This window comes from Andrographis paniculata, unplaced genomic scaffold (assembly GCF_009805555.1).
Source record: "Andrographis paniculata isolate CXL003 unplaced genomic scaffold, ASM980555v1 Contig53END, whole genome shotgun sequence".
Taxonomy (NCBI): domain Eukaryota; kingdom Viridiplantae; phylum Streptophyta; class Magnoliopsida; order Lamiales; family Acanthaceae; genus Andrographis; species Andrographis paniculata.
The window spans coordinates 349,159-374,733 of record NW_026137588.1 but is presented as its reverse complement, the minus strand read 5'-3'; the positions used below and the strand labels follow the sequence as shown (position 1 = coordinate 374,733).

Here is a 25,575-nt window from a genome sequence, read left to right as displayed (position 1 = left end):
GCCCGCGTGGCTCGCCGGAAGCCACGTGTCCGCCAGGTCAGCGACACCTGGAGGACAAGTGGATTTTATTTTTTATTTTTCATTTTTTTAAAATTTATTTTTAATTTATTTTTATTTTTATTTATCTTTTAAAAAAAAATTTATTTGGTCCAATTGAAAGAAAAAAATTAAAAAAAAATTAAAATCCACGTGTCCGCCAAGTGTCGCTGACCTGACGGGACACCTGGCGGACACGTGGCTTCCGGCGAGCCACACGGACATCTCCGGTGCCGGAGGACTAAAATAACGAAACTTTTCACTTATAGGAATAGTTTGCGACATGCTCCACTTACGGGACTAAAGTGATAAAGGGGTTCAGTTACGGGACTAAAAAAACAGTTTACCAAAAAAAAAAATGTTTGCGTGATTTTGGATCTTGTTGGACAAAATCTCTTATCCCTAAATTCTCTCTAACAAACTCCACTTTCTCTCTACAAAATAGTCTTATGTATCCACCTTCTAAGTACATCCACGAGTTGACCTCTTTCATAAACTGCTACACGGGCCAGATCGGTCCAGGTTGGGCCACATTATTGCTTGCGTCAGGCTTGTAGCTGCAAAGAAATAAATTGGGCCAGCTTTAGGCCTTTGATTAACATCCGACTTGAGTAAATTTTAGATTTAATGGCAAAACAGTTTCCCAGACTATCTTCCTGGTCGAGTCCAAATTTAGATCTGCTTTTATGGACTGTTGTAAAATTGAGCCGGTGAAAAGGTGAAAGGATCTGCTCATTTTAAGCATTTGGTTGCAAAATTTTCGTTAGGCCAGCCGGTGATCTAGGTCTTCTCTTTTTAATGGATTACAAATGTCTCACAAAATTATTTGGACAAAAATAACTTTGTAGTCCTAATAATTTTATTAAATACTTGGTGTTTCGACTATCTGTCTAACCTTGATCGGTCATTCCCCTGTTGGGGATCACTTACCGAGTCTCGCATTTTTGGGCCTTTCCAAGAGGACGACCTTTCAAACCATATCGTCTTCCTGTAATGTCCGGGACCGTACATATTTTCGGAAGGCTAATTCGGCCTTCTTGTTAATTATAATTCTGGATTGCAGCGCCTTGGGAGCTATCCATAAGGTTGATATAACACCTTCGTAGGCGGGTGATAATCTACTAGGTTCTTTGAAGCCCCAGTATCTCGTGGTGGTCTCACGCAAAATAATATTTGAACTCCCGAATCAAAGCGATTATTTTCTCCCATTTTTTCGCACTCAACAGGGTGTTGATCTGCGTCATCTGAGGGGCAGCCTCATCCCCAAATTGACCTCCTCAAATGGGTCTTGCACCTCAAATGGTGAGGTAACTCATCGGACGGAGAGTAAATTTTATTTTCGCCTTGATCCAAAAGAGATGACTAGGGAAGAGCCCTTGCCTGCCAGCCGGGAAGGTAAACGGCATGATTTCCAACTTGTAAGAATGGACAGTCGGACTTGTCTGCTATTGCCACTAAATCTTGCATGATCAAATCGTCATTTATGAATAATTGATCAACTGTTGGGCCTTATTTCGGCATAGATTTTGAGGAAAAAATCTGATCACTTTGACCATGAAGTTGCCATCGTAATGTAAAGCTCGTTCAAGGTCCGATCAGTGGTTATTATATCCAAACTTGTTTCCAATAGCTCATCGCAATCGAGCACTCGATCATTGGCTCATTTTCTGGAACCTGGATCGTGTTGTATACTGCAATAGGCTGCTGGTTGAGAGAAAATCCGTCCTTCGGCAGACACCCTTCGGTCTTCATTTATGTCGGGCCTGAAGCTGATGGCGCAAAATTTTCCGATCCAATTTTGATCTTTCAGTGGTCATTGCATCCTGATCATTTGGTTGCCGCCTCTCTACCCCACATTTCTGGTTTGGCTGCCCCGCTTCTTTGCACTTTCCTGGTCTAATTTTGGTCTTTCAGTAATCACTACCTCCTGATCGTCTGTCATTTTCTTACCTGACCTTCCCGGTCTAATTTCGGCCTTCCTGAAAAAAATGTCCATTGTTATGAGATGGAAAGAACATTATCAGTGTGATCTTATATTTTAGGACATTCTATCTCATAATATTTTATCTTGAAAATCCACTTTATGTTAATAAGTTTCTCACTGTATGGAAGATCAAGTTTTTCCTATGTTTAGTTCCGTTTAATAGCCAACAATTTCTCCATCGTTGCATTTCAATAATTTATTCTAGTTGCTACATTGCTTCTTCTATTGAAAGCATATACAATAGACATATTTTGGATGACTTCTTTCCTTTTACAGAGGACAATTTTAAAAAGTTAATACACAATGATTTTTTTTTTAAGTCATTGACACAAGAAAGTCTGAACAAGGCTCGATTAAGCACAGACCTCGGCTTATTTCACACTCTCTCATCTTTTCTCTCCCTTATTTAGACTTTGTTATTGTAAAAAATCTCTGTAAAGTAATAGAACGAGTGAACTTGTAATACTATGGACATGTCATTAAATTAGGTATAAAAAAAAAAAAAAAAGTTAGTGACTTATCAATGCATACACTTTGACAAAAGCTCTGTTTCCCCTCAATCTCGAAGCGACATCAAGGAATTTGATCACGTTCACTTTCGTGTAGTACAATCAAATTGTTTGACAAGAATTCTTTGAGAGTAGAAGTTGAATCTTGTTCGGATAGTGTTAAAATCTATGATCCATCGTATTCCACCTACTTAATTGCATTTTGGTCGCAAATGCCAACAATTTGGAAGTTGTTTTGCTAGTGGTTTTTCTGCCCAATCTAAAGTAACTTGTTCATCAAACGTAAGATTTTAGCTGACTGTAATTTTATGTCCCATAATATCATAAATTAGTAAGCCTAGCAAAGCTGGGCGTGTTAGGATGTCATAGACTTGTCCCACTGGTTAACACGAGTCATTCCAACGCACTTCTGTCCTCACTTATGCGTACAAAGGGTCATCTATCCTCAAATTACTCTAGAGCAAGCATGTTTAACGCTTAAAACGAATGTGCACATTGTTGACATGAGTAGATTATTCAATCCATTTAATTTATATTCAATCTTGAATGGTCTGGCACCAGTTCATTCATGAGAGTTGGCCTAGCACCGGCCCAACTTTCGGGTATTACATTATTTTGTTTATATTATTGTGCTATTAATGACAAACATACCAAAAATTTCAATATATTGGTTAACCATATAAAAAAAATATCGAATATATCAAAATTTTTTATATACGGTATGATACCAAACTAAAAAATTCGGTTAGAGCTGTAAAACAAACGAACAATTAGTGAACTTGACTTGATTCGGCTCGTTTGAGCTCGCTAAGAGCTCGCTCGTTAAACTAAACGAGTCAAACACAAACATAAATTTTAACTCGTTATATTCATGAACGAGCTCGAGCTTCTTCGCGAACTTTCGGTAATATTTGTTAGAAAAATTAAATTTAATAAGTATATATATTTATAATTATTATATTTCATCCTTTTTTAATTTAAAATATATTAATAAAAATTATAATTATTATTAATTTAATTTAATTTTTTTTTAAATATTAAATATTAATAAAATTTCTTTTAACGAACCAAGTCAAACCAAATATAAATAAAAATATTATTGAACTAATCGAACTCAAATAAAAATTTTAGCTTGTATATATTAATAAACGAATACGAGCCAAACTTGAGTTCTTAGGATGTCAAATATGACAAATTGGGCTCCCCTCGGCTCATTCAAAGTTCTAAATTCGGTATTATGTGTACTGCTGAAAATTTCGGTATTATGCATACCGATAATAGTTTTATTAATTTATTTATTAAAATAAATAATTATTTATTTTTATTTTTATTTTTTATTTATAAACAAGACTAAAAATCCTAATTGGGTTTCACGCCTGCCACTTTCCGCCGCTAAATCGAAGGGAAGGCCAGAAGGGAATCGAGCAGCTCCTTCCCGTCGATGGATTAGGGTTTTAATGCTTCTTCTACATCAATTCAATTCAATTCATTTCAGGTATGTTTAGAAGGAATTTTCTATCGCAGCAATTTGTTAATCCTTCGAATTTGCAATCGAACAAACCCTAATTCCCTTTCTCCGCAGTGAATATTTTTACAATTGCGCGTGAACGATAAGTTTGTCTTTTTGTCGAGCACGATTTCCTCTTTTCTGGGGTTTGATTGGTTTTTAGTAATTTCATCTGCTTTGGGTTTTATGAGGGAATTTGATTAGTCGTATTCAAATCGAAGAATGGTTTTTATTTTAGTTTTAATCGTCCAGTAGCTAGTTCCAATTTTCATCTATGGCAATTACATCGAAATTCTTGGCCATTGCGTTGATCGGTTGATTGATAGGGTTTCCCGCTGCTTTGATTAAGTCGAATGCAATCTTCGTTATAATGTTGTAAATAATCTTTTTCTTTTTCACCTTAAAGATTTTTTTCTTTTTGTGGATTGGTTCAATAATGGTTTTCTGTTTGGATGATTTGATTTAGGAGCAAATGAATGGAATCAGAGTGGAAGTTTCTTTCTTTCGTCCTCTTTTGGGCAACAAAACCTTTTCTTGCCTTCCTTTTCATTTCGAATTTTGATTCCAACTGATCATCCGAATGGATTTTGTCTTTGTTGATTCCTGTCAGTTCAATCCAATTGGTTCTATTATGTCTTAATGGTAAAGATGACTTTTGATGGAAATCATATCTAATGGTGTACTGTCGAATGTTTTTTTTTTTCCCTTTAGCTGAAGAATGAGTTTGCAGAAATGCCATTTTAAAAGTTACCCAGGCAGTAATCGACGAAATCCTGTAATTCTGATGAAATCTTATTTGTCTTGATTTTCTAGATTTCTTTCATATTTTGTCTCTGCGAATTCTTGTCGATTTCCAAGTTTTGGGTGAAGAACAGCAAGTTTATTTTATAGTACGACAAAGCTAGAACCAGTTTGCAAGCTGCGTTTCAATAATCCAGATTCTAGTAGCTGATTCCGGGATGTTTGGTTTCTGTATTTATTTATAGGAGTTTACTCTTATTTCACTTGCTGAAAATTTGGTCGTTAGGCTTGGATATGGATTTAGAGACGGAGAATAGAATAGCTGCCATTCTTTTGAAGGAGGCGGCAGAATTACGTCGGCAAGCTCAGAGGGAAGGTGCTCTTGCCTATCTTGGCAAGCCAACTGTAAGGAGTAGGCCTAACTCTCGCTTCCTTACAGCAACTGTCCGTGGAGTACAACAAGGTTAGTTTTAACTGATATAATATCTTTTATTTTTGGCTGTCGGGAAGTTGTGCTTGTAATCTTGGTTGGATTAGCTTTTATGTTTTTCTTGGCATTTATATATTGATGTATCCGTCAGATGATGTTGCCATGATAAGTAATACAATTTGAGACAAATCCATAAAGTTTCTTTGTTGATGCTAGCTGGTTATTTCATAAATAAGAGAAAGTTAACCCCCTGTATCGTTTGGCCTATTTACTCGTGTGAAACTATAGCTATAACTCATTAAAAGCATGACGATTTTTTGGGTGTGTTCGTTTTGGGGTTTGGATTTTGAATAGTAAAATTTTGAATTGTTGATGTGATGTTTTGAATGTAACTATAATATAAAAATAAAAAATTAGGAGTATTGAGTTCGTTATTTTTTTGGAAAATTTTGATGAATAGTAGAAAATCTAATAAAATAGGAGTTTGAGTTCGTATATTTTGCAGAAAATTATGGTGAATTGTAGAAAATCTCAAAAAAAATCTTCAAACAAACACACCAGTTAATCTTTAGTACAATAGTTGTCGAGGATGTTTGGTTTTGTTTTAACTTCAAATTATTTATGTTTGCCACTAAGGCGTGCTTGAGATCGTTAGGTAATGATATATAAGTATGAGAATTGAATACGATGTCAATAATTCCTTGATTGTTAGGTCTTTAATTCAGAGTCATGGCGGAAGGCTTCTGTGTGTGATTGGCATTTATTATTCTCTCGCAATATTTCAGTATCGAATTTTATTCCTCGGTATCTTCTCCAATTGTCTGAAATTTTCAAACTTGTCAATTTTTTATTTTCAATAAATTTGTTTCAGCCAATCGTGCCGTGGAAGTAAATGAGATGTGGCGACTGAGGGAGAAACAAATAGAGCTCGACAACAGGCTTAAAGGAAGCAGAGATATTTCAAAATCTCATAGGGATAGTAACCATAGGGACAACAATGACTCGGAAAGGAGTGGCGCAAGCACTTCTATTTCATCGAAAAAAAGAGATGTTCCAGATTTCCGTACAATTGAGGATGGAGGGTTGGGAGACGACGAAGTTGAGGAATTTCTACTGTCAAGGTTAGCCCCTCTTCTTCCGATCTTGTGTTTATTTGTGGGTTGGGGAGTTAGGTTTTGAGTTTTGAATCGTAAAATTTTGAATTAGAACAGTTATTTGATATGATATGAATAGGTGTAAGACGTGAAATTTTGAACTCTTCTTCGATCTTGTGTGCTTGTTTGTGGGTTTGAGAGTTAAGTTTTGAATTTTAAATCGTAAAATTTTGAATTAGAATAGATGTTTGATGTGATATAAATAAGTCATGAAATTTGGAACCCTTCTTCCTATCTTATGTGTCTGTTTGTGGGTTTGGGAGTTAGGTTTTGAGTTTTGGGTGTTAAAATTTGGAATTAGAATAATTGTTTGATGTGATATAAATAAGTGTTAGATGTGAAAATTTGAACTCATTCTTCCGATCTTGTGTGTTTGTTTGTGGGTTTGGGAATTAGTTTTTCAGTTTTGAATCGTGCAATTTGGAATTAAAATAGTTGTTTGATTAGATATAAATAAGTTTTAGATGTTAAATTTTGAGCTCTTCTTCGGATCGTGTGTTTGTTTGTGGGTTTGGGAGTTAGGTTTTGAGTTTTGAATAGTAAATTTAGAATTAGAATAGTTGTTCGATGTAATACAATTAGGTGTTAACGTGAAATTTTAAATGTAAAATTAATTCTTAACCTAATATAAAAATTTAAAAAATAAGTATTTGATTTAACGTTTCATAGCAGAGAAAGAATTAGTACATAGTAAAATTTGAGTCGAAAACTCGCAATAAACAGAACCTTATTTACTAACCCCACTTTAAAATCATAATTTTATTTTTGACATTCGGCTTCAAATGATAGAACAAAGAGAGGGAGGGGCGCAGTTGGATCGAGGATGGATGAAACAGGTCCGTACCTTTCGATTCCTCGTGATTCTGAAATAAATGCATCGGACGAGGAGGTGAGAAGACCTCGGGTTTTACTTGGGCCGGAGAAGCCTCGAATGTTAGAATCTAGGGAATGGTCGGAGGATGAATGTAGCCGAGATGAGAGAAAAAGCGCGAAGGCGCATTCGAGCAAACGGCACTTGAAGAAGCACAAGAAATCGGAGGAGAAGAAGAAGAGAAAGAAGAAGAAAGGGAAACATAGGAAGCGTGATGAATCAAGTGTTTGATTGATCGATCAATGGTTTCTCAGTAGAAATGTTTGAATGTTTTTCTTCTTTTTTTTTCTTTTTTTTTTTTTTTTTTTAATTGTTGTGCTTTTTAGTTTTGTTGATTCTTTTTAGCTAAAATGGTATAATTAGTTGTGACATTTTAAAATAAAACATAAAACAAATTTGGATATAGATGTAATGTTATTTCTAAGAAAATTGTGTGAGATTAAAAGATGTCTGTTTATTTATAAAAAATTATCTTTTCAAAAATATATTATATTCAAAATTAATTTTATTTGTATCACTGAAACGTGAGTTCTTAAAATCTTATCTAAATTTAAAAAATTAAATATATACTAAAAATATACTTTCTATAATCCAATTTTTTTTTTAATTTTTTTTTTCATTATCATCTAACTTTATTTTTAGTAATTTTTTTTTTTTTTTTTTTATCTATTTGTTAAAAAAATTTGTGTGTGATCAAAGAAGCATACAATTATGACAACACAATTAGATGACAAGAAATATTTAAGATGAAAATAAATAATGCGTTTGTATTGTTTAAACAAAATAAATAATTAAACAAATATAAATAAATAGTGAAATATTACATAATATACACAAATACATATACGTACATAGCAAACAATACATACATAATTTATGCAGCACATAAAAGCAAATCAACAAATAATAATAATAATAATAATAATAATAATAGATAAGATGACTAAATCCAACCTGCACTCTATAATAGCTACCGTAGGGATAAAATCGTCCTCTCACAAATTCAACAAAGAATACAAAAAATATTCTATGTACCTTGGGTTGTGCCGGCGGTGACGACTGCCGGAAAATCACAATCCGGCCGAGACGAGTCCGTGCAGCGTGACAATTCCGATGACCACATTGTGATCGTCGATCACCGGCAAGAACTGCACTGCAGACGGCGGAGATTCCATCTTCTCCATTGCTTCCGCCGCCATCGCATCCGGCCCAATTGTCCTCGGATTTCTGCATTTCCAAAGACTATGATCAAATGAAGTTTCGAAACTCAATTGCTTTGGTATTTCAATTATTTTGTTTTCGGGATATTCATTATACCGTAAACTAGTTTCTTTTTTTTTTTTTATAATCCAACACACAATTTCAATTTAAAAAAGTGCACCAACCACTTCTGTTTACTTATGTTTTCAACTCTGTTTACGCCCTATTTATCAAAACACCAAAGAGTCGCATCGGATACATGTTTTTTTTATTCACCTTTCTAATATTCTAAAAACAACACACGATACCAAAATACTTCCAAAACATATCCAAACGCGCCCATAAATTGTCAATTCGAACAATTTCGAACACAAAACACCATCACATATTTGAATTTGAATGTACCCATAAATTCTCAGTTCGAAAAATTCCAAACACCAAAACACTTACAAAACATATTTGAGCGCAGCCACAAATTCGCAATTCAAAAAATTCCAAACACCAAACCACTTTCAAAACATATTTGAGCGGACCCATAAATTCTCAATACAAACAATTCCAAATCCAAAACGCCAAAACACTTCAAAAAATATATGCATGTGCCCATAAATTCTCAATTCCAACAATTTCAAATACAAAATGCCAAAACGCTTTTAAAACACATCTAAGCACCCATAAATTCTCAATTTGAACAATTTCAAACACAGAACGCCAAAAAACTTCCAAAACATATCTGGACGCACCCATAAATTCTCAATTCAAAAAATTTTGAATACCAAAACACATCTAAACAGATCCATAATTCTCGATTAAAAAAATTTCCGACAAAAACACCAAAAACAAGTGCTATACCTGTTGCACATCTCCCCCACAGTGAGTTGGAAGATCCTCTGACCGCTGGCTTTCAGAGTGCGGCGCAAATCACCATCAGTAAAAGTACCGAGCAGATGATTGTCGTCATCTATGACGAGAAGGCATCCGCAGCTTTTGGTGGTCAGCTCCATCAGTTGATCCATGATCAGATCATCCTCCTTGCACACCGGCAGCTCTTCATTTTTCTTCATGAGATCTTTCACCTACGGATCATCGAACAAACATCAAAAAACCCATTGCAGCTAAAATATGAACAGAACTGTGGCACAAAATGCGATAGCAGATCCCCTACCAACCCGCAAACCATCACAATCCAAGATCAGTCGGCATTTCCCAATTATCAATTTATAAAGAAAGCGTATACGTGGTCTAAAAACACTCGTTACATATCAAGTTTCTGTCGAACATGAGTCAGGAAGCGAAAATTCTGCTTCTCTGCTAACCACAATTATCGACAAAAAACGGCTTACGATGTATAATCAACTGAACGTTACCGAGTACTTAAATTCAAACTTCAAGATTCGACACAAATCTCTAATTCCTCACCATAAACTAAATCTAAAACATCACTGCAAAACAAATCACATTTTCAAGTTGATCTAAGGGATTCTGCAATTAATCGATCATCGGATTCAATTATGCTTCGGCGACAATAATTGTGTGTTTATCAACGATTGGCATAGATTTTGAGTTAGATCTATGAATCTCATGTCGAAATTGCTGTAAAACGTAGACCTCAAACTTTCCACCGACAATAATTCTTCATCAACGTTCATCTCCAAAGCACATTCAAAGCAACAAACATATACATAACGCAAAATTGAAACAATGGAAGAACACAGAAGGACAAAAAAAAGGATGAACAGAAGCTAGAAATTCACCTTGAAGATCAACGTCTTGCCAATCCTTCCAGCAGGATGATTCGCAGCGTACTCTTCCTTACTCGTATGCCTCGCCTCCATAAGCGCAATCGCGACGGTATCCCCAAACACCATCTGAATCGCCGTCGAAGTGACCGGCGCAAGATCGAAGGGGCAGAGCTCTCGCTTGAGAGGCAAATGCACATCCATGTCGCAAATCTTCATCAATCCATTGGGGTGCACCGACGTTACCGATATGAGATAAACCCCCTTCGCCTTGGCGCACGGCACGAGCTTCAAAAGCTCCTCCGAATTCCCGCTCTTGCTGAAGAGAACGAGCAAATCCTTGGGCGAGAGGATGCCGATGTCGCCGTGTAAGGCGTCGAGCGGCGACAGGAATCCAGATCGGATCCCGAGGGAGACGAGCGTCTGCGAAATCTTCTGCGCGACGAAGCCGGATTTTCCGACGCCGGTGAAGAAAATGGTGCCGTCGGCGTTGAGGAGCGCCTGCGTGAAGGCTAGGGTTTGGGAGAGGTCGAGGTTTTGGAAGAAATGGTTGAGGTAATTCTGCTGGCATTTGAAGAGATCGAGCAAATGTGATTGATCGAGGTTGGATTTGGAGAAATTGGTTTGATCTGGAGGCGGGAGAGACCCCATTGTCGTCTTCTTCCTGGAGCTTCTGAAGGAAGAAAAGATCTGAAAGGATTTGCAGTGTGAAGGAGATGATGATGCAATGGAATGGAATGGAGGAATCAAATTTCATGTCCCATTTCTGCGCTGCAAAATTTTGTTCTTATTGATGACGTCACAATTATCAAATTATTTTTCTCAAATTAATTATTTTGGGTTTTTTTTTTCCTTGTTTTATTAGGTGTTTTTGGCTGTGGCATCGCGGACAATAGATCAATTTGTGTCGGTTGAATTATTTAAATGAGTTAAATAATTCAATTTTAATTTGACTCGTTTCAAATTCCTATTGTTTTTTTTATTATCGATTTATGCGTTAATTCGTATATATAATTAATTTGAATTATTTAATTCAAATTCATTTATTTTTGTCATGATAATTGTGTTATGTTAATCTTTGCTGATTAGAGTTTAATGTGTATAATGCATTAAGTTGAATTATTTAAAATTAAATTTAATTAAAATTAATATGTAGACTAATTATTAACTTATCATTATTAGTTTTACCATATATTTTACTATTCACATTTTTCTTTTCATTTAAAAATATCACATCAAATAATTACTTTTTTAAAATATTATACTATAAATTTATTTTACATTTAAAACATTACATCAATCTCTATAATATCACATCAAATAATTATTCAAATTCAGTTTTTTTACTATTATAAAATTCAAATCAAAAAACTAAAACCCACAAACAATAGAGCAACTCTAACATACTGCATTTATAAAGTAGATTGTGCAAAAATTGGGGAGGGGCTCCAATCCATTCCCAAATTCATCTTATAGAGTGGAATTTGTGTGGTGTTGGTGTATTTTTTTGTTATTTTTTTTTTTTTTTTGGTATATTGTGTAATTTTATTGTTATAGAAAATAATAATATGTAATTTTATTTTTTTTGAAAAATAATGTATAATTTTATTTTTTGGAAGGTGATATAATTTTATTTTTTCAAAAATAATGTATAATTTTATTTTTTTAAAGTGATGTAATTTTATCTTTCGAAAATTGATATATAATTATATAGTTTTTTAAAAAATAATATGTAATTATATATGTTTGGATTATATTATAAAAATAAATTAAAGTTGAGGTGTAATTTATAAATATAAAAAAAGTTATATAAAATAATACTATAAAAGAGGATATAAAGAACATAATTTTTAGGGTAAAAATTAAAGTTTATAGTTGAAGTTAAATTATCAATTGTATTTTTACTGTAACTACTGAAAAATGAAGTAATTGATTAGAGTTAAAGAAAAATACAATACTTGTTATAGATTTTTGTGAATCCAAACATAACATGTCCCTTAGTTAGAGTCACAAAAATCCATTAATTAAAAGCCCATTAATTAAAATACAATGCTTGTCAAACCCTTATAGATCAACCGGTGCGGGGCTTGGATGCTTGACCGTGAGGTCACCTGCCACGTATGGTTTGTCTAGTGTGATTTGTCTGTCAGGTTTGGTTTGCAGGGTATTAGGTTCGACAAAAGATTTATCTAGTATGCACTTTCAGGTTGCGATTGTGTGTTCTCACGTCATTAAAAAAAAATAAAAAATCTTAGAATAAAATTGTAACTTATAAATTCTTTGAGGTATGTAAGAAAATATGACATTAAAGATTTATTCATATGTTGGAAGAAAATATGATGTCCGGTTTAGAGAAATTAAAATACAATATTTTGTCAATCAATCTTTTTGTAGGTAGATGGATCCTCAAAGGGTGGCAGTGGTACCAATTGATCCGAAACGGGACAGATTTTGCAGCCTTCGAAACTCGCTCCGCTAAAAAATATTAGAATTCAAGATCTGCCCGTTCCGCTTCAATTCGGCCCTAGCATCTGTTCCGTCTCGAATCCTTCAGGTTCGAGGTCGATCCGATAAATCCGTTTTTTAAAAAAAGAATAAAATATAGTAACTTTTTTAAAATAATTTAATACTAAAAAAAATATGCGTCAAAGTATCCAAAAATTATAGTTCTAAAAATAAGAACAATCAAATATTGACAATAGTCCGTTGATGGCGGCCAGCCGTAATTCTAATTATAAAAAGAATTGTACAATAAACAGATGGAAAGACAAATTTGATTTAGAATTAATGTTCTATTTTATCTTTAAAATTTTTTAAATAAATAAATAATATAATTTATATTGTATAAAAATATAAATAAATTATAATAATTGTTAAAATATCCGAATTCGAATCCAGTTCCAGAGAGGGACGAGTTTTTAGTAAAATTTGTAATCGCTCCGAATCCGGCCAGATATAAAACACAAAATTCATAATCCGCCCCAAACCAAATTTTTTAGCCCCAACCCACCCCATTAAGACCGGGTCTGGGGCGGATCCGGGACTAACCCGCCCCATTTGACTCCCTAGAGTTGATGCTTCGTGCTAAGAATAATCATAAAATAAAAGAACCTATATACATTGGTGGAGAATGGTAAAAGAGTTTTAAGCATGGCAAAGGAATACCTAATGTGACATTATTTTTAGGGTATGTTTGTTTGGAGGATTTTCCAAAATTTTCACTATTGATCAATTTTTTTTTTCAAAAATATTAAATAAAATACCTATTTTTTATTTTTTATATTATACAAAAAATTAATTTTACATTCAAAATATCACATTACCAACTATTTATATCAATATTTTACTATTCAAATTTCAACTCAAAATCCAAATCCGCAAACAATCACACCACAATGTGGTTAGATTAGAAAGTATTTCTACCTAGAAGTTACATTTCTTGTTTTCCATATATTTCTTGTTTTGATAATTCAACGTAAAAAAAACTTTTTATTTATTTATTTTTTTAATGTTGATACCCTACAAATATGTATTTGATAACCCTGTCGTCTAATTTAAAGGACTTATAAGAAAAATCCAAACAATCAAACACTCCAAAATTACTAAAAGGAGAAAGATGCTATGTAAAGAACAAGTTTTAAAAGATTTTTCTTTAGATTAATCAAATCAGGTTTGATAGTGTAATGAGAACTGAATTTATACAAGCAATTTCTCAAAAAGCATTAAGGACACATAGCTCAAAATACTAATACTTCGTCCGTCCCACATATTATGTCCACATTGTCATTTCTGTCCGTCCCACATACCATGTCACTTTCCTTTTTTGAAAAATGATTACACACTTTAATCTCATTTTAAACTTTTTAATTTTCTTTTTTTAAATTATAATTAAATTAATTAGTTATCTTAATTTTAATTTATAATTATTTATATTATAGGACAATTATTTTATCTAATACATTCTTAATTATCTACTAATTACATCCCTCCTAAAATACCGTATCTACAGTGTAGCCGACACGGTATGGGGGACGGAGGGAGTATTTATCTATAAAATTGAAAAAAGATAACAAGCCGAACAACCTAACAAACAAAAAATAAAAAATAAAAATTAGTGTGATTTGTCATGTCAAATCTAATTTGCAGACTACTAGCTTCGATTAATTTGCAAGTTATTAAATTTGATTGAGAATTTACTCCGAACACATTCAATGAATAGCAACTACGAAATTTTACGTCATAAAAAATACTTAAAGGGTCTAAAATATGACTAAGTGAGCTAAAAGATATATAAAGATCAAGTCGAAAGATAATAAAAGGTAATTCTATTTAGATACAAAGAGTTTATTTATTTAGTGTTTTGATTTAATTTTTTTTATTTTTAATGAAAAAAAAATAAAATTATATCAATAATATAAAATATAATATTTTATATTGAATGTCAATTTTTATGAGAAAATATAATATATATATATTAAAAATCGTATAAAAAAAAAAAAAAAAAAAAACAAACATATCCAAAATTTCTTGCCTATTTTGGTTACTTCTTGAATTTTGGTATAGACTTTATAAACAATTTTTATAATACAAAAGCTAACATTGTCAAGTCATCTTTTATTTGATTTGAATCCATGTCAACATCAAGAATAAATTTAGCCCTTTACTCACACTCCTTCCATTTATACTTTACAAAATTAAATATATGTTCATTTATTTAATTTTTTAAATTTTTTTTCTCATCCAAAAATATAAAATAAAATTCTATCCATGAGTAAAGGGGCAAAACAGTAATTTCTGAACATCCTATTTAATAAAAATAGATATTTTTGCAGGCCCATATGTAAAATATTGGCATTTTAAAGAAAATTCTGACCAAACGACGTTAACAGACTCAAATAAAAAAATCCCTCACAAGACCTTTAAATTAGAATTAAAATAATTAGTAAATTAAAATTTAAAAAATTTAAATTAAAAATTTTTAAATAAAATTAAAGTGTATAATATTTTCTTTTTTAAAAAATAGCAAAATAAGTGACACTAAAATAGAAAGGTAGAAATACTAGGGTGTGTTTACGCGTCAAATTTTAATTTTAATTTTAATTTTAAATAATAAAATTATAAATTAAAATAATTGTTTAATGTGATATTTTGAATATAAAATAGATTTTAATATAATACAATAGTGCTGTTTATCATTTTTGTCCGTTTTAAAATAATAGTCTCATTTATATAAATAACCTGTAAAATTATCCTTATTACACAATTGCTACTGCTTTTTATACTAATATATTCACCGGGAAAAAAATTTTTTACCGGTATTTTTTACCCATTATCAATATAATATTAATATTTTTTAAATTCCGTACGAAACACAACTTAAACTATAGTTTTTGAACAAAAGGATTATAATATAATAAATAAAATATAAATATTTGTGATGATGTATTTTTTTTAAAAAATTAAATAGAATAGTAAACATTTTATATATAAACAAAGTATATACATGTATATAGGTTTCGCTGTTACTGATTACTTCCCATAATTTACATTAAAAAAAATAAAAAAGCATTTTAAATATATTTTTTAAATTAAAAAATCAATCCATCATCATACCTCAAATTAAATTCAAAGTTCAAATACACACAAACATTCACAAATTATTTTATTTTTAAAAATAATATAAAATCATTTTTGTCTTTTATATTTTATTCTACAAATTAATTAGAGAATTGCAGTGTTGGCTACTCACAAAAAGTGGGAAGAGTGCTTGAAATGTTTTTATTAAGATTTGGGGGTGGATTTGGGCGATGGATTCAACATCTCCTCCGTTTTTGGCATCTCCAACAGAACATTCTTCGATCCGTAAGCTTTCGTTTTTTTTTGTTTTTTTATACCCCTTTTCTTCTTTAATGTAATTAATTTCGTGTTTTCTTTGGGCCCTTTTCCCAATTTGATTCGTTGCTGTAATCATTCGCATTCTCGCAAGTGTTCGCGGTATTTATTTAGGGTTTGCGTAAAGTGCAGATCTTTATTGTGTGATTTCAATCCCTAAAGAAATATTACACCGTTTGTTTTTGTAGATGCTGTAGATTTTGGTTAGGCTATTTGTGTTTGGATCCATTCGATATGTCATTTTACTCGTTTTCTAGTTTTCGTTAGCTTGAGCTTGAATGATCAGATTCCCTTCGCTTTTTTTGGTACTTTTTGGTTCTGTGGCTATGGAGAAAGGAGATATATTTTTCTTCTTTTGTCTTTCTTTTTTATTTAAGTTTCGAATTGAAGGAACGTTGCTTGTATCTGATTTTTAATGGGTGAGGAAGTTGAAGTTGAATAGAAGCTTGAAATGTTTTGTAAGTGGTTTGGATTATGGGTTCTTTACTTTGTTTGTTTTACGATTTATTGCGATTTTCCAGGTCTAGCTGAGTTGATTTTCTAGTAATTTGGTTGCTTGGATTACTGGAATTGGTGGAATGGAAATGGGGGATTCAAGTCCAGTAGATGTTATATTGGAGTTCCTGAGAAGGAACAAGTTTACCAAAGCAGAGTCGGCTTTGCGAAGCGAGTTACGTAGCAGACCTGATTTGAATGGAATTCTTCAAAAGCTTATGCGTATGGATGAGGAGTCGGGTAGTGCCTCAAATGAGGAAGTAAATAGTGGCACTGCCCAAGAAGAAGATCCAAAAGTGAATAGTTTGAAGAATTTTCCGGTATCAGGGGGCGCCGAAGCATCCAAGGAGGTGATTGTAAAAGAGGTACAGTGTCGAACAGGAAGGCATGAGTCTGAAACAAAATGGAAGAGTTGTGATGATATTGGAGAGCAAAGCAACATTAATGATGGTGTTGGCACGAGTGATAGAAACTTCGCCTTCTCCAAGGATTCAGACGAGAATTTGCTTGACTTGTATTCATGGAAGCCTGGTACTAGCAACGGTCTGGTTACTTCATACCAAAAAGGTAGTGAAGGCACTGATGGGAACAAATTTTCAGGATTCCAGCTTCCTGGGAACCCTCGGTTGAATTTAGCCGAGACCCTTAACAGTGGTGAGGTTAATCCCAAATCCACCGAACATGTTACTTCATCTGGTGAAAAAAGATTGATGTGGCCGGATAGCGGCATTGATGCAGGTACGGAAATAATACAAGGGAAGACTGAGAGGAAGGAAATCGATCTACAAAGAAAATCAAGCGGTGTATACTATAGGGATGAGAATGTTGCAAATCCATGGTCTAGGAGTGATGCGTCCGTTCATCCATCTTCAGAGTCTTGGAAAGAGTGTCCGGTCAAAACCATTTTTCCCTTCCCTATAGGGGACACTTTTACGAGTTACGATAGTGGTTTCACAGTTGATAAAAAGGAGGGAAAAAGAAAAACAGAATTCAATGATGTTAGAGCAGCGATAAAGGAACAAGTGGATGAGGTGGGAAGAGCTATTTTCTTCGGGAAAGCTCAGGGAGGTGATGCGAATGAGTTTGGTCCATTAGAATTTCATCTCACATCGGAGAACCATAAGGAAGAGTTACCAAGACTGCCACCTGTTCGGCTTAAATCAGAAGACAAACCTTCCAATACTCTCTGGGAAGAGAAATATGGATATGATGGAGCTGCCCCGACACTTTCAAATGTGGACAATGCTTTTGCCATAGGGTCATTTCTGGATGTACCTATTGGGCAAGAAATCAATCCTCAAGGTCTGTGAAAATATGTGTAGCATCTTTTTTCTTATCCATGTGATACTTGAAAATCGTGCAAATGATTTGTGCCATCAATATCTGCAATTAGTTTGTTATATTGATTTTAAACAAAACCGATTTGTGATGGTTTGTTGTCAGGTGCACATAGGCAGAATAGTTACATATTATATTAATTTGAACCGACGAGGATTTTATTGTGAGTGCATAAACATGTTTTTAGTGGAAGCGTAGTTCCCTTTGTGTATGGTATGAATCAGTTCGTTAATCTATATTTTCAACTTGTGAAATCTGCTACCAGTACAAAAGATGGAACTCAAGTTTAGTTTGATACACTTGTCAATTTCATATCTACTTTAATCGGCTTGTTTCTTAAAGATACATAGCTGGAGAGGTTCCAGTTTTTGTGTTTTCCTAACTTTTGATTGGGTTCTACAAGTAGAAGTGTTAGGTAATTCAGCTTACGGATGAATTTTGTCGGAGGTGATGAATTACCTAATCTAATAGAGAAAGTGTTTTCTGCAGTTCATTTGATTTTATTTAATGGTAATTTTTAGGAAAAAGGCTTGGGGGAGGCAGTTGGCTTTCTGTAAGTCAGGGCATTGCCGAGGATGCTTCTGATTTAATTTCTGGTTTTGCTACTATAGGTGATGGAATGAGTGAATCCATTGATTACCCTAACGAATACTGGGATTCTGATGAGTATGAAGATGATGATGATGTTGGATATATGAGACAGCCAATTGAAGACGAGACTTGGTTTCTAGCACATGAAATTGATTACCCAAGCGATGTTGAGAAGGGCACAGGGCAAGGGAGCGTACCGGACCCCAACGAACTTGGAAAGAGTAAAAATGGTGAGGATGATCAATCATTTGCAGAGGAGGATTCTTACTTCTCTGGTGAGCGTTACTTCCAATCAAAAAATGTTGATGCTGTTGTACCTTCAGATGATCCCCTGGGATTGTCAGCGAGTGACATGTACCGAAGAAAAAGTGAGAATGACTTGATCAATCAGTACGATGGCCAGTTGATGGACGAGGAGGAGCTCAATTTGATGCGGGCCGAACCTGTATGGCAAGGCTTTGTCACACACACAAACGAGCTCATCATGCTTGGGGATGGAAACATTACGAAAGAACTTGGAAGGCTGTATCTAGATGATATGTGTTTGGATGATGATCAGCACGATTCGGTTCGATCTATTGGTGTTGGCATCAACAGCAATGCCGCTGATATAGGCAGTGAGGTGAGGGAGAGTTTGGTTGGCGGTAGTAGCGAGGCGGATCATGATGTTGGTGAACGATCAAAGATAGAGAACAGCAATATGAAGAGACACGATTCCGATAAATATGTGATGAGTAGTGACAAGGGTGCGTTTATGGTGGCAAAGAATCATGTCGATGGGGGATTTTCGTTTCCTCCTCCTGTGGATGGGCAGCTGGCGCAAACAAGCTCGAGCAAATCTTTGTGGTTAAACCAGGGCGCCACTATTGTTAATGATGAAGCTGATGATTGTGGTGTGGCTAATGGAGACATGCTTGCACCGTGGAGGCGCAACAGCAATGGCTCTTCACCAGCTAAGAGCTCAAGGGATGATGACAATGCTAAGGCTGAGGAATCAGCAAGTTCTAGCCATTCATCTCCTTCGAATCGTGGTTATAGTGATAGGGAACATGTAAAGGAAGACGAGGGCATAACAACGGAAGGTGTTGTAGAAGACCCTGGAGCATTGTTGGAGGACGAAGAAGCTGCTGCAGTACAGGAGCAGGTGAAGCAAATCAAAGCGCAAGAAGAGGAATTCGAAACCTTCGACTTGAAGATTGTTCATAGGAAAAACAGGTACCGTTTCTTTCTCATTTCTATGAATGGTCCTTGCAGTGCTTGGCAGTCTTGAAGAATCAAAATACAAAAACTATGCACCACTTTTTGCTTGAATGAGTTTTCATTTTTGTCGTACTAAGTAGTATCTGTATAGAGAGGTACAACTATTGTTTTCTACTCAAGAATTGGATCTGTTAAACTTTGAAATTTTCTAAACTTTTAATATGTCTTCTAGAGTTGTACTTTTGCTACCAGATGAACTACAATTAACACGTAAGATTATTAGTAAATTTATTTGCTTCCCTCGTAATTGCTTAATAAGGTCATTTAAGGTAGAACAAGGACTGTATAAACAGAGCATTGTTTTGAGTGCTATGCGTAGTGTATGTAGTGTCAAACTGCACGGAAATTACATACGAATAATTTTATACAATATAATGGGATTTAATCACTAATAGATCTGTGAACATCATTTTATAAAAAATAAATCTTTGTACTGTTTGGCTGTTTATTATGAAGTGGCCTCCCTAATTGTGCTTCTGGCTATTTTTAGGACTGGCTTTGAGGAGGATAAAAATTTCCATGTTGTTTTAAACTCAGTTATTGCCGGCCGCTATCATGTCACTGAGTATCTTGGATCAGCTGCATTCAGCAAAGCTATTCAAGCACATGATCTGCACACAGGCATGGATGTTTGTGTGAAGATTATAAAGAACAACAAGGATTTCTTTGATCAGAGTCTTGATGAAATAAAGCTGCTCAAATATGTGAACAAACATGATCCCGGTGACAAGTACCACATACTTCGATTGTATGATTACTTCTATTATCGGGTAAGTGAGCATTAATTGGATGAGTGAAGCCATTTTATTTCAATATTAAACTGAGCTCTTACTTATTGTTTGGTTGGTTTTGGTTTCAAACCAAAATTACTATTATTCAGCCCGCACTATTCCCAATATATTATTTTCTTTCACAAAACATTATATCAAAATATTATTTGAATCAAAATTCAAATAAAATATTCAAACCAAAACCAAACAAACTCTTTGTTTTTAATATTTATCTCAATTAATTATATACTAATATCTAGTGAAACTAGTAGTTATAATTTACTTTCATCCTCTTTTTATTGAATTGTATTGGTAGACGAGCTTTGGGGACTTGGAAAATTGTTTCTTATCCCGATCTATTATTGCAGAATGCAACTTGAGATTCATCTGAGGTCCTTGAATCATCTTTCTCGTGTTATTCTTGTTTTTATAGGTTTTTCAATGCAATGGATTGTAGAATGCAAAATTAACAGAAGATATGTTGCAAAAGTTTAGGCAGTGATTGTCAATGATAGACAACAGTAGATTCATGCAGTTAATTTCAAAATTACACTTTCTCAGTTACTGTATACGATAAAGTTGCTCTATGTGGTTCCATATGTATTAATACATGCTTCTCCCTTGCCTGCTCAAACATTTGATAAAAACTGGTGAAAGTAAATTGAAGCCATTAGTAAAGTTTCTCTAGCCTTGGTTTCTAGAAATGTTATTAATTAGCTTGAGATGTTTTACCAGATGCGACTATGTAGTAGCTGCTATAGACTCAGATCCTTTATATTGAATAATCATTTTTGTGGCTCTCTTTATTTACTTAAACATATGATAATTATAAATATTTTTGAACTTTGAACTTTGACATTACATTTAAAAATGAAATTTACCTGGGAGATTAGTTCACATCTTTGTGGGACACAAATTTAGATTGCTATTGCAGAATTAGGAGGTTGGGTATAAATGCAATTTTTGGCACTTCCTTTTTCTTGCTTGATCAATGTTTGGTGCGAAATTTTCCTATTGACCTTTCTTTGTCCGTGCAGGAGCATTTGCTGATTGTATGTGAATTGCTTAAAGCAAATCTCTATGAATTCCATAAATTTAATAGAGAATCTGGGGGTGAAGTCTACTTTACGATGCCGAGACTACAGGTTGGCAGTGCAAATATTATTTCCTGATCGATTATTACTGTTTTTGATACTGAAATGGATGTTTGATTTCACAGTCTATTACTATTCAATGCTTGGAAGCGCTGCAATTCTTGCACAGTCTTGGCCTTATACATTGTGACCTAAAGCCTGAGAATATTTTGGTGAAAAGTTATAGTAGATGTGAGGTGAAGGTTATTGATTTGGGAAGTAGTTGCTTCGAAACCGATCACCTTTGTTCGTACGTTCAGTCAAGGTCGTACCGGGCACCTGAAGTTATCTTGGGACTTCCGTATGACAAAAAGATCGATATTTGGTCCCTTGGTTGCATCCTGGCAGAACTCTGCACAGGCAATGTAAGTTCATCTATTTTGTAGCTCTTTATTTAACAAATAGTCAATTCTAGAAATATGCAATTAACTTTTAGTTGGTCTTTTGATCATTGCTTTATTATTTACTGCATTCTCTGTTCCAAACATCCTGCAACATTTTCATTTCGAGTTTGTCCCAAACACTATGCAACATTTACGAAATAGGAAATAGTTAAGTATATTTAATCCCTAATAAATATACATCACATTTTATCCCCTGATATCATTCAAATAAAAGAATAAATATACACTTCTATCTCTCATTATATCACTTAATATCCAAATTATTTTTACTTAATACTACCGGCCTAAATTTCCGTGTCTAAAATCAAATATTGCACTATGTTTGAGACATGGAGAGTATTTGTTTATCCAATTTCACTAAAACTAAAAATAAAAATGATAGAGCCCACCAATTTTATCTATTGTGCAGCATGCTGTCTGGTCGCTTATTGTCATCTTGCAGTTAGTGTGTTTTCAGAGAGTAGAGACGAACATTTGGTGCGGCTAGCATATATCAACTCATCGAATGGGCTGTTTAGTGTGTGGGAGCTCAAATGAACGTTTTATTATCTGTCTCCACCCTCTTGGTTGAGTCAAAGCCTATTTTAATATGACTACAGCTGAGTCGGAGAGTTTGATTCTTGATGAATTAGTCAGCTCGATTTCAAATCCCAAATTAGTCCTTAAATTTGGCGTCAGGCCGTCAACCACTTATGAAGTCATTTGTATCACACTAGGAGTGTTAGTGCGGCGTGCCCATCCAGTTTGAAACTGCACAAGCTGTTTCTTGTTTGGATCTATCCTGAATCAACAGCAATTTCGCCGAATAATTTATTACGAAGCAAAATAAAATACAGGCTGCATTTGATCAGTTTTCTACCAGATGAAGCAAATTTTATTCGCCATTGCCTGTTCTGCAACTATTATTGTGTTTCAATCTTTTTGTTGTCCCATTTAATGAAATTTTGCTCGTTAGTTTTGCTGCAGTCTTTATATCATGAAATGCTAAAAATAATGTGCAACCTAATGATGTTATGAATAGGTTCTTTTTCAAAATGATTCTCCTGCCACTTTACTCGCTCGAGTAATTGGAATCATAGGCTCTGTTGATCAAGAGATGCTTGCAAAGGGACGCGAGACGTACAAATACTTTACCAAAAATCACATGCTTTATGAAAGGAACCAGGTAAACTTCTGTTGTTTCATATTTTGATCACACACAGTACTTTGTGAAAACATAGATGAAACACTTTTAGAACCCTCCACAAGTATTTTCCTTTTGTTTTGCTCTTATCCTTTCTGTGAGTTTTGCATTTGAATTTATTTATTACCTACCATTCGTCCAAAATAACAAATTTGTTTTGGTATGGTAAATGAAGTCTACTTTCTAACTTTCAATCAATCTATATTGTGCGATCCTCTGTTGAATGGGGATTCTTATCTTCATTCTGCGCCGCCCAATTGATCGTGTGACCGTGTGTATATATGTGTGTATGTTACAAGATTGATTGTTAATTAACTTGTACGATTGAGGATTTTCGCGTTCGAATAGATCATACATGATGATTGAATAATCGATGAATTCTAAGGGCCTTTTATTATTATTCTTTTTAGATTTGAATGAAAAATAGGCTTCAGATAAAATGTTTCGAATAGAAAATATGTGTTAGAATGTAATGTTAGAATAGAAAATAGATTTTTGGATGTCATATATTTAGTGCAAAAACAAAGACTGTTTGCTCAGTATTTATAGTTTTAGGTATTTATGTTATGAGTTACGAGGAATTATGAAAGTCTTATAAAGAACGATGTCTTTGTCTGTTTACGTGAATTTCTATTGTTATATATATATATATTATATTTTTGGGTAATATTTTCTGAATTCTTTATAATTGTGTGCTCGCCCCATTATGCCACGGGACCCTTTTCCAATGCTTGACATATTTTCCCCTTATGTTGTCTTCAGGACACCAACAGACTCGAATACTTGATACCCAAAAAGTCGTCCTTAAGACACCGGCTACCAATGGGAGACCAAGGCTTCATCGACTTTGTTGCCCATTTGCTTGAAGTAAACCCATCGAAGAGGCCATCAGCATCCGAGGCACTAAAGCATCCTTGGTTGCAATATCCTTACGAGCCAATCTCATCCTAGTTCTTGAGGTCGTTATTACATCTTCAGGATCGAACGGGTTCTCAAGAATTTAGGTAAAATCGTTCCCTCCATTGATTTGCTAGTAGATTCTTTCAATGGGGCTGTAATTTTCGGGTGCCTTCATCGGTTTTTAACTGTTGATATTTGGACATTCTTCCTTTACCCGCGGGAACTTCTTGTCTCCAACAAAATGTATTGTAATATTGTGCGCGCACGAGTAGATTTTTCTTTTCTTTTGTTATTTTTGGGAGTGTTTTGTTGTGGGAAAGGAGGGATGTGTTAAAAACCTCTTCTTGTTGTACATGATGTGTGATAATTCTTTTGGCTAATTTTAGATGTAATTTGCCTTGTTTTTATTGCAATTATGGATTCAACCTTTCAATAGACGTTGATATTATCATCTGCTCCCTGCAAAACTTTACTGTCTTCTTCTTCTTCTTCTTCTCAAGTCAGGTTTGTAACAGTTCAACTTGAATTCGAATAATGGGTATTTTGAATTAATCGTTCGATATTTTACATACGCTTATGGATATAGACATGTAAATTATAGACACATATATAATTCTGAATAATAAAAATTTATGTTTTAAAACTCAAGTAAACATATAATGAAATTAATGTATATGTGGTGCCATGGAATTAAATATAAAAAATAGTATATAATTAAAAATCTATGATTTTCCCTATATATATATATATATATATTTAACAAACATTACCTTTGTGTAATTATATTCACTCTAAGTTATATATTTTATAATTAAACACTTTTTATGTATTTTTTTTATAAAAATATTTCTTATCCTAGTATAAGAAAGAATAGCATATTAGCATAGCACATTGTCTAACCAAATATACACTTGATTTATTGTTTCATCCGTTCAAATTTATATCATTTTTTTTAATTACAAAATAAATAGATATAGAGAGAATATTATAAATATTTAATTACAAAGTAAATAGGTATATATTTAATTTCACTTAATAGGACCAACAAACTAGAAAATTACATTTTTTATGGGACGAAGAATAAGAAAACTAATCTTTTGATAATTTAATATATAATAGTTGCAATCTTTCATTGTTTTGTGTGATTAAATTCAGTGCATCAAATATACACTTGATTTTATTTATCATCTCAAACAATTCTTGAGACTATTTTCTAAGACAATTCATCACAAGGAAATATGAATGTGTTTACATATGTTTTTGGAAGTAACTTAGAATTTTGGATTGATCTAGAACAATAAAAAAATTAAAATTAGAATATAAAATATAAAATATATGTGCATAGATTGGATATGATGGTTTGAATAGAAAATATAGTTTGTATTTAATATTGTAAATGAAAATAAATTTTGAATATAATGTATATTTTTTAAAAAGT

General features: G+C 33.5%; 3 protein-coding genes across 5 annotated transcripts; 2 read left to right on the top strand and 1 right to left on the bottom strand.

Moving 5' to 3' along the window:
- Positions 1-3,869: 3,869 nt before the first annotated feature.
- LOC127255107 (uncharacterized) lies at positions 3,870-7,602 on the top strand. 2 transcript variants are annotated; one of them, XM_051280488.1, is made up of 4 exons: positions 3,870-4,024; positions 5,064-5,240; positions 6,079-6,328; positions 7,151-7,590. In XM_051280488.1, exons 2-4 carry the CDS (start codon positions 5,072-5,074, stop codon positions 7,461-7,463), a joined length of 732 nt encoding a protein of 243 aa, XP_051136445.1. In that variant the 5' UTR covers positions 3,870-4,024; positions 5,064-5,071; the 3' UTR covers positions 7,464-7,590. The 2 variants fall into 2 exon arrangements, with proteins under 2 accessions (XP_051136445.1, XP_051136444.1); XM_051280487.1 differs by having other exon boundaries at positions 3,876-4,024; positions 5,023-5,240; positions 7,151-7,602.
- A 418-nt stretch (positions 7,603-8,020) lies between these two features.
- LOC127255106 (probable arabinose 5-phosphate isomerase) lies at positions 8,021-10,926 on the bottom strand. Its single transcript, XM_051280486.1, has 3 exons — positions 10,187-10,926; positions 9,285-9,508; positions 8,021-8,459 (listed from the first exon to the last, which is right to left on the bottom strand). The coding sequence occupies exons 1-3, from the start codon at positions 10,820-10,822 to the stop codon at positions 8,303-8,305; spliced, it is 1,017 nt and encodes a 338-aa protein (XP_051136443.1). The 5' UTR covers positions 10,823-10,926; the 3' UTR covers positions 8,021-8,302.
- A 4,950-nt stretch (positions 10,927-15,876) lies between these two features.
- On the top strand, positions 15,877-24,706 carry LOC127255105 (uncharacterized). Of its 2 annotated transcripts, none has more exons than XM_051280485.1 (8): positions 15,877-16,033; positions 16,585-17,860; positions 18,508-19,702; positions 20,238-20,517; positions 21,555-21,662; positions 21,737-22,015; positions 23,076-23,219; positions 24,000-24,706. In XM_051280485.1, exons 2-8 carry the CDS (start codon positions 16,642-16,644, stop codon positions 24,186-24,188), a joined length of 3,414 nt encoding a protein of 1,137 aa, XP_051136442.1. In that variant the 5' UTR covers positions 15,877-16,033; positions 16,585-16,641; the 3' UTR covers positions 24,189-24,706. The 2 variants fall into 2 exon arrangements, with proteins under 2 accessions (XP_051136442.1, XP_051136441.1); XM_051280484.1 differs by having other exon boundaries at positions 18,418-19,702.
- Positions 24,707-25,575: the final 869 nt, after the last annotated feature.